General features: G+C 37.1%; 1 protein-coding gene across 3 annotated transcripts in view; it reads right to left on the bottom strand.

Moving 5' to 3' along the window:
- TMTC2 (transmembrane O-mannosyltransferase targeting cadherins 2) overlaps window positions 1-13645 on the bottom strand; it is a 446120-nt gene that overhangs the window by 132211 nt on the left and 300264 nt on the right. Inside the window, exon 9 of one of the 3 annotated variants that reach the window (XM_055358834.2) lies at window positions 7713-8581. The exons of the other annotated variants lie outside the window; for them this stretch is intronic. Coding sequence (XP_055214809.1) covers window positions 8483-8581 — 99 coding nt within the window. The 3' untranslated portion in view covers window positions 7713-8482. Of the gene's footprint in view, window positions 1-7712; window positions 8582-13645 lie in introns of those variants that run through there. 3 annotated transcript variants of the gene reach the window in all.

The following is a 13645-nucleotide window of genomic DNA, read 5'->3' as shown; positions in this document are numbered from 1 at the left end:
ACACACTCTCAGACCACAGTGCAATAAAAATAGAAATCAATACCAAGAAGGTCACTCAAAACCAATCAATTACATGGAAATTAAATAACTTGTTTCTGAATGACTTTTGGGTAAACAACAAAATTAAGAGAGAAATAAAAAAATTGAAATAAACGACAACAGATGCAGCATACCATAATTTTTGGGATGAAAAAGCAATGTTAAGAGGGAAGTTTACAGTGCTAAATGCCTATATCGAGAAGGTACAAAGATGTCAAATTCAAAATCTAACATCGCACCTAGAGGAACTGGAAAAGATGGAAGAAACCAACCACAAAGCTAGCAGGAGAAAAGAAATAACCAAAATCGGAACAGAACTGAATGAAACTGAGTCACAAAAATCCATACAAATTATCAGTGAAACAAACAACTGGTTTTTTGAAAGAATAAACAAAGTTGATAGATCATAGCTAGATTAACAAAGAAAAAAAGACAGAGAAGATCCAAATAAGCATAATCAGACATAACAAAGATGACATTACAACCAATCCCACAGAAATAAGAAAGATCCTTCAAAATTACTATGAAATCTAGAGGAAATGGATAAATTCCTGGAGACACACAATTTTCAAGATTAAACCATGAAGAAATTGAAACTCTGAAGAGATCAATAATGAGTTTTGAAATTGAATCAGTAATAAAAAACCTAACCGCCAAAAAAGATTTCCACTGGATGGATTCACAGACAATTCTATTGGATGTACAAAGAGCTGGTACCAATCCTACTGAATCTATCCCAAAAAATTGAGGAGAAAGAATTCCTTCCTAACTCATTCTATGAAGCCAGCATCATTCTGATACGAAAAGCAGGCAGAGACACAACAAAAAAGAAAACTTCGGGTCAATAATGCTCAAAACTCTTTTTTTCTTTGTTAATCTAGCTACGATCTATCAACTTTGTTTATTCTAACAGTGATATGAATAATGAAATTAAGGCTGAGGTGGTCTCAGATGGAGATGAGGAACTTGTTGGGAACTGGAACAAAGGTGGCTCTTGTTATGTTTCAGCAAAGAGACTGGTGGTATTTTGCCCTTGCCCTAGAGATCTGTGGAACTTTGAACTTGAGAGAGATGACTTCGGGTATCTGGTGGAAGACATTACTTTTTCTTTTTCTTTTTTTTTTTTTTTGAGACAGAGTTTTGTTCTTTTTGCCCAGGCTGGAGTGCAATGGCATGATCTTGGCTCACGGCAACCTCCGCCTCCCAGGTTCAAGCGATTCTCCTGCCTCAGCCTCCCAAGTAGCTGAGATTACAAGCATGCGCCACCAAGCCCAGCTAATTTTGTTTTTTAGTAGAGACGGGGTTTCTCCATGTTGGTCAGGTTGGTCTTGAACTCCCAACCTGAGGTGACCCACCCACCTCGGCCTCCCAAAGTGCTACGATTACAGTCATTACCCACCGTGCCAGGCCCTAAGGTGGAAGACATTTCTAAGCAGCAAAGCATTAAAGAGATGACTTGGGTGCTGTTAAAGGCATTCAGTTTTATAAGGGAAGCAGAGCGTAAAAGTTTGGAAAATTTGCGAGCTAACAATGCAATAGAAAAGAAAATCCTATTTTCTGAGGAGAAATTAAAGCCTGCTCCAAGAATTGGCATAAGTAACAAGGAGCCGAATGTTAATCACCAAGACAATGGGAAAAATGTCTTCAGGGCATTCAGAGACCTTTGTGGCAGCCCCTCCCATCACAGGCCCGGAGGTTTAGAAGGAAAAAGTGGTTTTGTGAGTCCAGCCCAGGGTCCCTGTGCTGTGTACAGCCTAGGAAGTTGGTGTCCTATGTCCTATCCCTCCAGCCATGACTAAAACAAGCCAAGGTACAGCTGGAGGCTGTTGCTTCAGTGGGTGGAAGCCCCATGCCTTGGCAGCTTCCATGTGGTGTTGAGCCTGCAGGTGCACGGAAGTCAAGAATTAAGGTTTGGGAACCTCCACCTAGATTTCAGAAGATGTAAGTAAATGCCTGGATGACCAGGCAAAAATTTGTTGCATGGGTGGAGCCCTCATGAAGGACCTCTGCTAGGGCAGTGCAGAAGAGAAATGTGGGGTCAGAGTCCCCATAGAGTCCCCACTGGGGCTCCACCTGGAGCTGTGAGAAGAGGGCCACAGTCCTCCAGACCCCAGAATGGTAGATCCACTGACAGCTTGCACCATGCACCTGGAAAGGCCACAGACACACAACACCAGCCCATGAAAGCAGCCAAGGGGAGGGCTATACCCTGCAGTCACAGGGGTGGAGTTGCCCAAGACCAGAGGAACCCACATCTTGCATCAGCATGACCTGGATGTGAGACATAGATTCAAAGGAGACCATTATGGAGCTTTAGGATTTGACTGCCCTGGCAGGGTGCGGTGGCTCATGCCTGTAATCCCAGCACTTTGGGAGGCTGAGGAGGGCGGATCATGGGCTCAGGAGATCGAGACCATCCTGGCTAACACAGTGAAACCCCATCTCTACTAAAAATACAAAAAATTTGCTAGGCATGGTGGCATACACCTGTAGTCCCAGCTACTTGGGAGGCTGAGGCAGGAGAATTGCTTGAACTAGGGAGGTGGAGGTTGCAGTGAGCCAAGATCATGCCACTGCACTCCAGCCTGGGCGACAGAGCGAGACTCTGCCTCAAAAAAAAAATTGACTGCCCCCACTGGATTTTGGACTTGTGTGTGCCTGTAGCCACTTTGTTTTGGACAATTTCTCCCATTTGGAATGGCTGTATTTACCTAATGCTTGTATCCTCATTTTATCTAGGAAGTAACTAACTTGCTTTTGATTTTAAAGGCTCATAGGTGGAAGGGACGTGCCTTGTCTCAGATGAGACTTTGGACTGTGAACTTTTAAGTTAATGCTGAAATGAGTTAAGACTTTGGGAGACTGTTGGGAAGGCATGATTGGTTTTGAAATGTGAAGACATGAGATTTGGGAGGGTTCAGGGGCAGAATGATATGGTTTGGCTCTGCGTCCCCACCCAAATCTCATCTTGTAGCTCCCATAATTCCCACATATTGTGGAAGGGACCTGGTGAGAGATAACTGAATCATGTTGGTGGGTCTTTCCCATGCTGTTCTCGTGATGGTGGGTAAGTCTCATGAGATATGATGGTTTTAAAAACGGGAGTTTCCCTGCACAAGCATGCTCTCTCTCTCTCTCTCTTTGCCTGCTGACATCTATGTAAAATGTGACTTGCTCCTTTTAGCCTTCTGCCATGATTTTGTGGCCTCCCCACCCATGTGGAACTACAAGTCCATTAAACCTCTTTCTTTTGTAAATTGCCCAGTCTTGGGAGTGTCTTTATCAGCAGCGTGAAAACGGAATACACTGAGTGTCTTTACAATGGGGAACTCTGACAAAAACTACCTCAAGCCATGTTATCAAGTTTAGCATAAACAATGATAAGTCACATCGCTAATAGATATCCTTGATATGATGAGGATGATAATTTACCTCTGGTGGTTTTCCTCCCAAACCCCATAATCTAAGTCTAATCATGACAAAATATCAGCCAAATACCAACTAAGGAACATTCTACAAAATATATGACCTTTACTCCTCAAAATTGTCAAGGTCATCATAATAAAAATAAGTCTGAGAAACTGTCACAACAAGAGGAGCCTAAGGAGACATGACTACAAAATGTAACATGGTTTTCTAAATGGGAACCTGGAACAACAGAAGGACATGAAGGAAAAACTGAAGAAATCTGGATAAAATATGGACTTTAGTTAATAACAATGTATCTATGTTGGCACATTAATTGTGACAACTGTATCATACTAATGTATTATATTAATAATAGGGGAAACTGAGTGTGGGTATATGAGAACTCTCTGTACTAACTTCAATTCTGTAATCAAACTATTCTAAAATAAATATTTATTAAAAATTAATTGCATTAAAAAGTCTATCAGAAGTGCCATAAAATTATAGCCTTTGTTTTATCTGAGTTAAAAATACATAGGTGCCTCATATTTTTTTTCATGTTGGAATAGTTTGCAACACAAATAAATTCATAAGATAAAACTTAAAAAAAGATTATGATTCAAACTGCTAAATGTGGAGGGTGAGAGCATCCCAGTTAAAGGAAAAATCTCAAAGTCATAACTGCTTCCTCTGATGTATTATTCTGTATAGGATATAAGTAACAACATTTGCCAGAGATATGTGAGGAAAAGATTTTAAATACTGGAATCGCCAAATGCTGTTTCTATTTGAGAAATGGAAAATAATTACAATTTGCTTAAGATCACAAATTAATAAAGTCAATTTCCTCTTTCAAACTTATGACTGAAGTTTTGTAAGCATGAAGAAAAGTTGTTTTTGTTTTTTTTTAACTAGTATTCTGAAAATTACATATACATCCTTAAATGCATTAAAACATTATCAACTAGTAGTTCAACTCTTTTCTTTTGGATTCATCTAGACAAATGGCTATTTTCTGCATAGCTCTAGCCTCAATGTTAATAAGAAATCTTTCTCTTTCAAAATGTTGACCTCATTGGCACTTCCACGCTGATTTCCTGGAGCTCTCCTATTATCTCCGTCCACCCATCATATCAATCATAGAGGAGAGCAATGAATCACACTCTTTTTTAGTAAATTTTCCAATGCTAAACACTGACAGCACACTTGACAGTAGTAAATTACTGAGTAAGCAACAGCTCAGGTGTTCTGTCACCAACTCAAGGTCTACCAGTTTACCAGGTAAATAGTAGTTTCTTTCACTTATGTTTATTTCTAAAACTTTTGTATTCTGCATGACTGCTCCCTTTCAGTTTGGTATCTTATAAAATTCTCCAAAGTACATTTGGCAGAATACTGTTATCTTGGGATAAATAGATTCAACTTGAAAAAAACCTGTTCCATATGATGAATAAGCTAAATAGGGCTTTAAATACAAAGAAGACTTTCAGAGCCTTTAATGGATATAATATATACATATTTTAAGAATGAAATATAGTATGTATCTTTCCTCACACTAATTTGGCTACTGCATTTTTTTTTCAAAGGACATCTAGAAGTATTATATTATGTGGAATACATTTTGGAAATGGATTTTGTACATTTTAGGAATACTGCTTTGATAATTCCTATCAAAGCAAAAATGGCAGCAGTAAAATAATGACAGTAGTAAAATCTTCTTGGCATTCTTAAATTTCAGCATATTTGAAATTCTTCTTTTTATTCTTACTTAAAAGCAATCCTTGCTATGTAGCATTACTTGTTGAGTCAGCTTTGCTAATGTTTACAGTCAAAGCAAATATATAAAGGCAAAAATGCAGTTACATATGCCTACATAAATATAGACATACATAACTATATATAAAAATATTATAATTCTCTCTCTGTGTGTGTGTGTGTATATATATATACACATATATATATACACACACACACATATATATATACACACACACACACACAGTCCAGGCAAATGTGTAAAAGCATAGTTATATACACCTATATAAATATAGACATATATAACTATACATAACTATATATATATAGAGAGAGAGAGAGAGAGAGAGAGAGAGAGAAAGGGGGAGGGAGAGGGGGAGGGGGGGGAGAGAGAGAGAGAGAGGGAAGTATCAAAATGGTGAGGGAGTCAGGATGGAAGAGTCCTCTTCCATATCAGCAGAGACAGAGTGGAGTGATTACCACTTTGGCAAATGTGTACCCTAGGTAGAAAAGGGGAAGACAGACACCCTCAGGAAAACATCTTGCACCAAAGCAATAGATTGAAACTTAATCCTTTACTTCTGCTGATGTAACCTCTTTGAGATATACAAGGAAATCTTACAACATAAGGTCATAGGCTTTGGATCAAGTAATTTTCTGCTTTAAGTGAGTAAATTTCTGATTCAAGCAGACAGAAAGTCTATTTCTCTTTTAGCTATTGCTATTTCATCTCAAAAGATGAGAAATAGAAAAACCTATAAAATAGATGATATCTTCAGGTTTCATCTTTCAGAGACAAAAATTTCTTGGTGATGTTACCTCTAAAAACCACAATACTTATTTCTCCATTATATGACATCATTATATATGGCTTTATACAACAGTCAGTGCCCAGTGTAAACTCTATGCCATACAGCTAATGTCAAACTGACAAAAAGAGTCCTACTTACACATGAGTCATTCTGCATATTGAGGTCTTCTACCACAGGTACTGTTATTGCCATGCAGACTGAATTACAGTATATGCTCAAGAATGTACCTCATCCTGTCACTTTTGACAAAGAGCCTCAATTATGTTGTACGAATGAGAGTCCTGCAATTTTAAGCCTTTTAAAAGAATTATGCCTTCCACTGTGAGAAGAAATCAATTACTAGGCAGGTAAGTGCTCAGGTGCTCTGGCTTCAATCCAACATTCTACCAGTTAAATGTTTACCAGATAAAGGTCAAGCCAATTCACTCAGGTCTCCCATGCCCTTCACCCTCACCCCTTTCAGTGTGGAGTATCATAATGGTTCCTTCAAAACTTCACATTTGAAGAAAACTATATACATCACATTCAAATTAAAAACTCAGCTGTAAACTCCACTGTCACTATTTTCTATCACAAATACAAATACTTAAATCTTTTTTAACAGTAACTATGTTAAAATTCTTCTCATTTAAAAATATACACAGAAAATGCATTTTCCTTTCAGAACTGTATTAGAAGAAAAATCTAAAAACTGAATGAAGGTTGCTTTTCAAAATGTTTTTATGCATTTGGAAGTCAGGCATTTATGTACATGAGATACCACATATGTATATTTCAGCATAATAACCAAAAAGCTAAAGAGCAATTTTAAAGGGCTGGTGTGGTGGCTCACAACTTTCATACCAGTCCCTTGGGGGATTCAAGGAAGGAGGACAGCTTGAGCCAAGGAGGTGTGGACCACTACACTTCAGCTCCGGTGACAGAGAAAGACCCTGTCTCAAAAACAAACAAACAAAGCAATTTAAATAGTACTGCTTTCAGAAAACAGGAGGGAGCCACCTCACAACACAATCCACCTTATATGTAATATTTAATTCTTCATAAGATGAAGAAAACAAGAGATGAGGATTTATTTAATATATCAAGGGATATATGAAATGAATAAGCTCAGAACTTGGGAAAAATATGAAGCTGACCCCAGAATTAACTGTGTTTGAAGCAAGTACAATTTTACTAAAAACTAAGGATACACTCCATAGCTCTGCAGGCTTCATGCTTCAGGTTGCTGAGCCTCATGGGCCTCAAATGTAATATAGGTAAACATAAGGGGAAATCACAAAAACCTTATGAACTTGTGAACATGTTCATGGCCAGGCAGGTTTTGAACCAATTTATGAGTCTGCAAAAATGAAGACTTTCACATCTTAGAACAGATGTGGCATCGTTTATGTGCGTGTGTGTGTGTGTGTGTGTATAACCAAATGCCACAAGGAAAAAATACAATTTCCTTTTGTAAAAGCATTGGCCCAACTACTTGAGAAGAAATGTGTTTGTTTCTAAAAATGTATACTGTCTGTACCATCACTCCTAAGAGTAAACATAGGCTTAGACCAGATGCTGTTTTAACAAGGAGCGATACTCAAATGTTCTACTTGATATATTATTAGAAAAAAATTACCAAGCAAGGGAAACATAAAGCATAAACTAAAAAGTTTAACTCATGTTAAAATGTTTTTATGCTTTATTATGTGATAGGAGAGTCAATATGATGTAGCAGAAAGAATAACAAGCTGGAAGCTATGAAGTCAAGTATCATAGAGTATCAACGGGGCTTATTTAACAAATGAAAGCTATAAAATGGGGGGTGGGGGGTGGAATCTTCCAAGTGGTATGGGAGCCTGTGCCTATAATAAAAATTAAAGGGTAAGGTAATACAATGAATGTACCTACATAATTGTGCTTTCTGAAACAAAAACGATTTCCACCAGTCACTAGTATGGTAGACTGACTTTTATTGTGAATTTCACCTAAATAAAATACACGGAGGCCAAGGGAATACTGTTAGACTTTGTATCACCACTGCTTATTAGACAGAAAGAGACAAAGTTCAGGCTCAATAAAAATGTGTATCCAATGCAAGTTTTTATACAGGACTGCCTTTTTTTTTTTTTTTTTTTTAGTTCTGTAAGAAAGCCAAGTATATTTAAAAAGCATGTCACTTCTCCATCTACATGCCTCCAGTAATATGGAATATCAGAGTACTAGGGATTATGAGGGCTTGAACCAGCTGGCTATTTATATTGCCTTAAATGACAATGATAGATCAGATACAGAAACCAAACAGACAAGTTAAATAACAACAATAAAATGTGTGAGACGGGCAGGGTAGCTCACGCCTGTTGTAATCCCAGCATTTTGGGAGGCCGAGGTGGGCAGATGACTTGAGACCAGCCTGGCCAACATGGTGGAACCACAGCTTTACTAAAATTATCCGGGCGTGGTAGCGGGCACCTGTAGTCCCAGCTACTTCAGAGGCTGAGGCACGAGAATTGCTTGAGCCAAGTGAGAATTCCAGTGGGCCAAGACCGTGCCACTGCACTCCAGCCTGGGGCGATACAGCGAGACCCCTGTCTCAAAAATATAAAAAATAAAATTTTAAAAATGTGTGTACCCCTGGGGAGTTAATAAAAAATTACAAATGCGCTTAGCTAGCAGGAACAGAAACAGGGGTAGAGGGCAAATGTTATGAGAAATGAGGTCAACCCCAAATGGCTCACTGGCACCCAAGCACCCTGTTACATGCACGCTGCTCACAGCACCCCCTGGACCCAAGCATTCTGTCTGCAAGCATTCAGCCTAAAGCAGCACAGCCTTATAAAACTCCCCTCTAGCCCCTACCTCTTTGCAAATAGCAGACAGCCTTCCCTCCGCTATCTTGCCCATTGCTCCCGTGCAATGCATCTCCCCCGTTTCTCTAAATAAATCTGTCTTTCTAAACTCATTAATGTCTTGGTAAATTCCTTTACCACCCGCACGCCAGCCTCAGAGAGTCGTTGACTATGACAAAATGTAAGTTACCTTAAAAGCAATATACAATTGACCCTTGAACAATGTGAGGGTTAGAGCGGCCAGCCCTCATGCAGGTGAAAATGTACATACAACTTTTGACTCCTCCAAAACTTAACTAATAATAGCCTGTGTTTGTGTGCATAAATTTTGATAAATTTTAACTTTTTATAATAAACTTGTGTATATCTTATGGCAGTAAATGATGGACTAGTATCTACGTATATTTTATGTATTTATGACACATCTAACTTTAAAAAAAGTTATTCAATATATCTAGGCTATGAAGTTTGTCTGCCTGTTTTTTTAAATTGTTGCAAATCTCCAAAAAATTTTCCAATGTATTTATTGAAAAAAAAAACTGTGTATAAGTAGACCTGCACAGTTCAAACTTGTGCTGTTCAAGGGTCAACTAATCTTACTTATTTTGAAATAAATAAATAAAAAGCTGGCCTGGAGCAGTGGCTCATGCCTATAACCCCAGCACTTTGGGAGGCCAAAGTGGGCAGATCATGAGGTCAGGAGTTCGAGACCAGCCTGGACAATATGGTGAAACCCCGTCTCTATTAAAAATACAAAAATTAGCCAGGTGTGGTGGCATGAACCTGTAGTCTCAGGTATTCGGGAGGCTGAGGCAGAAGAATCGCTTGAATCCGGGAGGCGGAGGTTGCAGTGAGCCGAGATCGCGCCACTGCACTCCAGCCTGGGTGACAGAGTGAGACTCCATCTCAAAAATAAATAAATAAATAAATAATAAAAAACAAAGCAGCATATATATGTAGATATAGCTGAAATTATCTCATGTGGCCTTTAATGCCACATTAGTGGCATATTCAAAAGAATTTGAGTATTTTAATTTTTATTGCTCCTGAGACTATCAGGCAAAAGAAATAGCTCTAATGATGATTTCCACTAAGTGACATACAAAAATTGAATCAAAGCCTGAGAGATTTTGGAGATTCCTGTGTCACTTAGTGACAGCAAGTAGAATAATCATAAGACTGATACTGGAAAACAAATGCATATTTGGAGTGGAAGGGAGATCCTTAAAGATGAACTATCAGATTCATTATGCTTCAGAGTAAAAATAATACAATGATAACTCTATTAGCTCCAGACTGATAAATCATAACGTTTAGGTACAGCAACTTCATATAAAGGCTTAGCTGAATATATTGTGGTGATTAAACTTCCTTCTATATTTTCATCCAATATTTCAGTAGTGTGATATATGTGATATTATGTCTTCACTTTTTCATAGAATAAATTTAGCAATTTGAATTATATATACCCATAATAATTATTCAATCAGATTAACAGGAAAAATTACCATTTGTTCCGAATTAGCTCCAATCTAAACATGTCTGTGCAGTAATTATAATAAACAAACAAACAAACAAAAAACCCAAATACTGGTCAGCTTCCAAAATGGAAGTAACTCTTCTCTGGAGAGGGTCAAATGAATGAAAAAGAAGTCTTAGCTCTAAATAATAATAGCAAAAGGCCCATGGAAACACACTGCATTACATTTCCGGATAAACTACACTGACACCATTTCAGCCTGGGGTATGGGACTTTTCTGTGGAACCTCCACTACTTCCACAACTGGAGTTTTATGTAGCCTAATTAACTTTGGCTAGACACAGAAGTCTGGCTCAGTGCTCTCATGCCGTAGCCAAAATAAAGGTTTTCTGTATCAAGAATTACTGTCAGAGTCTCCAATATCCTTCCTTCTCTCCTACTAACCTGAATCTGGAAAATAAGCTAACAGCCAAGTAACTTTTACTGCAATTTAAGTCAATATTAATTTTATTGGCTCACAAAACTGAAAAATATTTGGCTTAAATAAAAAGGACAAAAAGAAACGAAGTAAGCATGCGCACACAACTATAGAACCCACACAACTTTAGAAACAGCTATAAAACCATCTGAAATACCATATTAATGGAAATGTTATTCCTTCTTTTCTCTCTTAATGCATGCCCAATTTTAAATTCATGGCACTTGCCCTAGGTAACAAAGTTCAAACAACGAATAAATCACAATTTTAAGCAGAGCAATTCAAACTCATCTTGTGTTTAGTATTTTAATTGGACATGACATTGGTATGAAATTTCCATATATTTTAAAGAGATGTCACTTGGGTCCAAGTATATTTAAACATGGAGGCTACAATGACTCTAATACAAAACTATTCCCCAGGATATCCCGAAATTTTTGTATTAGAAGTATAATGTAGGATCTAAAACTGTCAGTAGCCTAAAACTGAAGTCTTATGTTCATGACCTATCATGCCTAATAATAAAATTCTGTTTAACCACTCAAATTAAACTAGTATCCAAAGATAGTTTCTAAAAATAAGTTATAAAAAGAGGATTGGGGAATAAGTAGTTATTGAGTAACTAAATAACTTGTAACTTACTAAGTAACTAAGTAGTCAAGTTACTTTTCCAATCTCCAATCAGTTTAATCACATACACCAAATGGGAAAAAAAAACTCCACACTTAAAATTATTTAATGTGGAGAGAAAATTAATGACAGTTCAGAAAACCTTGAAGTTATATTCAATTCTACTGTTTAGTAGTGAAATGACTTTTGAGGATGTTCCTCAAACCTTTGAAGCTCAGATTCTTCATTTATAAAAAGGGGATAATACTCCCTAAGGGTTGTTATCAAGCTTCTATTAAATATCACATGTCAAGCACAGGCACTGAAGAGATGCATGCCCCTCTTGTGCCCATCTCCCCATCTAGGATTTTGGAAGGTTACTGTGTGTTCACTCTATAATCATGCCACCCTCATTCATTTTTTTTCAGCACAGATCACTGAGGATTAAAGCAATACCTAGCTTGAAGAAGTAAGTCTCAATATATGTGTTGACCAAATGAAGGGATTAATGAGGGAATGAGTACTGGAGGGGAGGGAGGGAACAAAAACATTTAAAAGCCATGTCCCCAGCCCTTAAATAACTTATAAAGGAAAAGGCATATGGGTACAGGGATAGTAACTAATACATTGAAATGGCAGGTACTGAAGAAATAAAAAGTAAAGACTCACCCCCTGCCCCATATCTAGTGTCAAAAAACAGACACATATGTATGTGTCATTCTATTTGGAAGTGCCCTACTATGAAGATACTGAGACCGGTACTAATGAAGTATAGAGAAAAAACAAAAAAGTAACTGCTTAAGAAAGTCAGGCAAGACTTTACAGAAGAAATAAACTCTGAACAGGCAAAGAGAGGAAAAGGACATTTTTGGCAGAAAAATAAAAGAGGATTTGATCTATAAAATGTGCCAAAGCATTCTGGGAAACCTTAAATCCGTTTGAACTTTTCTAAATTCTGTAAATATTACACAAATTCTTAAAGAAAAACTTTAAAAAAAGTACTGAGTGAATCATTCCACTGACTGTAATAAAAGTACTAATAATCAATATTTTTCTAATATATCTTGTAAACATATAAGTCTTATATAAAATCCTACTCTCCAGTCTAAGTCTAATATAGTTGCATTTCATTTTTACATATTTTCCCTTCGGCCAGTTTTGATTAAAGAGTGAAAACACCACTCAATTTCTATTCCTCTTCTCTTGAGACTAGCAGCCAATTCCATTTTATAATATATTTAAAGCATTCAGAAGTCAAAATGTGTGGTATTTTCTACCTTTGCAAATTCTATGTTAAGCCAGTGGGCTGTTACCAGGCCAAGAAACCCCAAATTAGACAAAAGCTATCCATAGGGATCAGAAATTTGCCAAATGTCATAATTTAGAAAGAAGCTGTTAAAGATGGTTGTGGGGTTTTGGCACTGTGAGTTTAAGCCATTCCATAATAGGGTTTGTATTTCATCTAATCAGCAAGTCGGAAACTATAAAAGTCTTGGTGGGGGGGATGAAAAATTTGGATTGTAGTATAGGAGCCTTTCCTTTCCTTCCATATGGTTTGGTAAATTAAAACTTCTAAATCTGAAAAAAAAAAGCCTCCTGAAAAGAATAAAACAGCCTTTAAAATCATATTTTTGGTACAGGAAGCCTAAGTATTCAGGCTTGAAAAATTTTTTTAGAAAGGTCACATGGTTTCTATATCGAGTGCCATGGTCTAAGCATATACAGAATCATGGAAATTTAAGTTTAATTTTTTTTCTTTTTTAACTTTTTTTTTTGGGGGGGGGTGCAGGTGGGCAATGAATCAGACATCTGAAACTTTTAGATTTTTTTTTAAAGGTGGTCATTTATCAATCTAGCTTAGGTATATTAATTTAATACTTATGTGGAGTTGTGTGAATCACCACACATCACACAGAATCATCAGTACAGAAATGGGAAAAGGTTTTCTTAGGGTAAAACAACTTTTCCCAGGTGATTAAACTAGAAGTATCTGTAAATAGCAGAAACAGAGATGGTAATCTTCAATTCTTAGTTATTGTTCTTTCCCTTCCTTTGTTCTTTCTCTGCCATTTGGATCCCATATTGATTTCTTTCATAATTCCCTCTTTTACATTCTTTTATGTCCTCATTTTTTGTTTGCATATAAGAAGATTTCATTACCTTCATTCTACTATCTTCCAAATGAAAATCACGTTGCTATCATATCTTTAAATTCTATAAGCTCTTTCTTGCTTTT

Source organism: Gorilla gorilla, chromosome 10 (assembly GCF_029281585.2).
Source record: "Gorilla gorilla gorilla isolate KB3781 chromosome 10, NHGRI_mGorGor1-v2.1_pri, whole genome shotgun sequence".
Taxonomy (NCBI): Eukaryota; Metazoa; Chordata; class Mammalia; order Primates; family Hominidae; genus Gorilla; species Gorilla gorilla.
The sequence above is the reverse complement of the archived record's forward strand: the minus strand, read 5'-3'. Positions and strand labels throughout refer to the sequence as shown.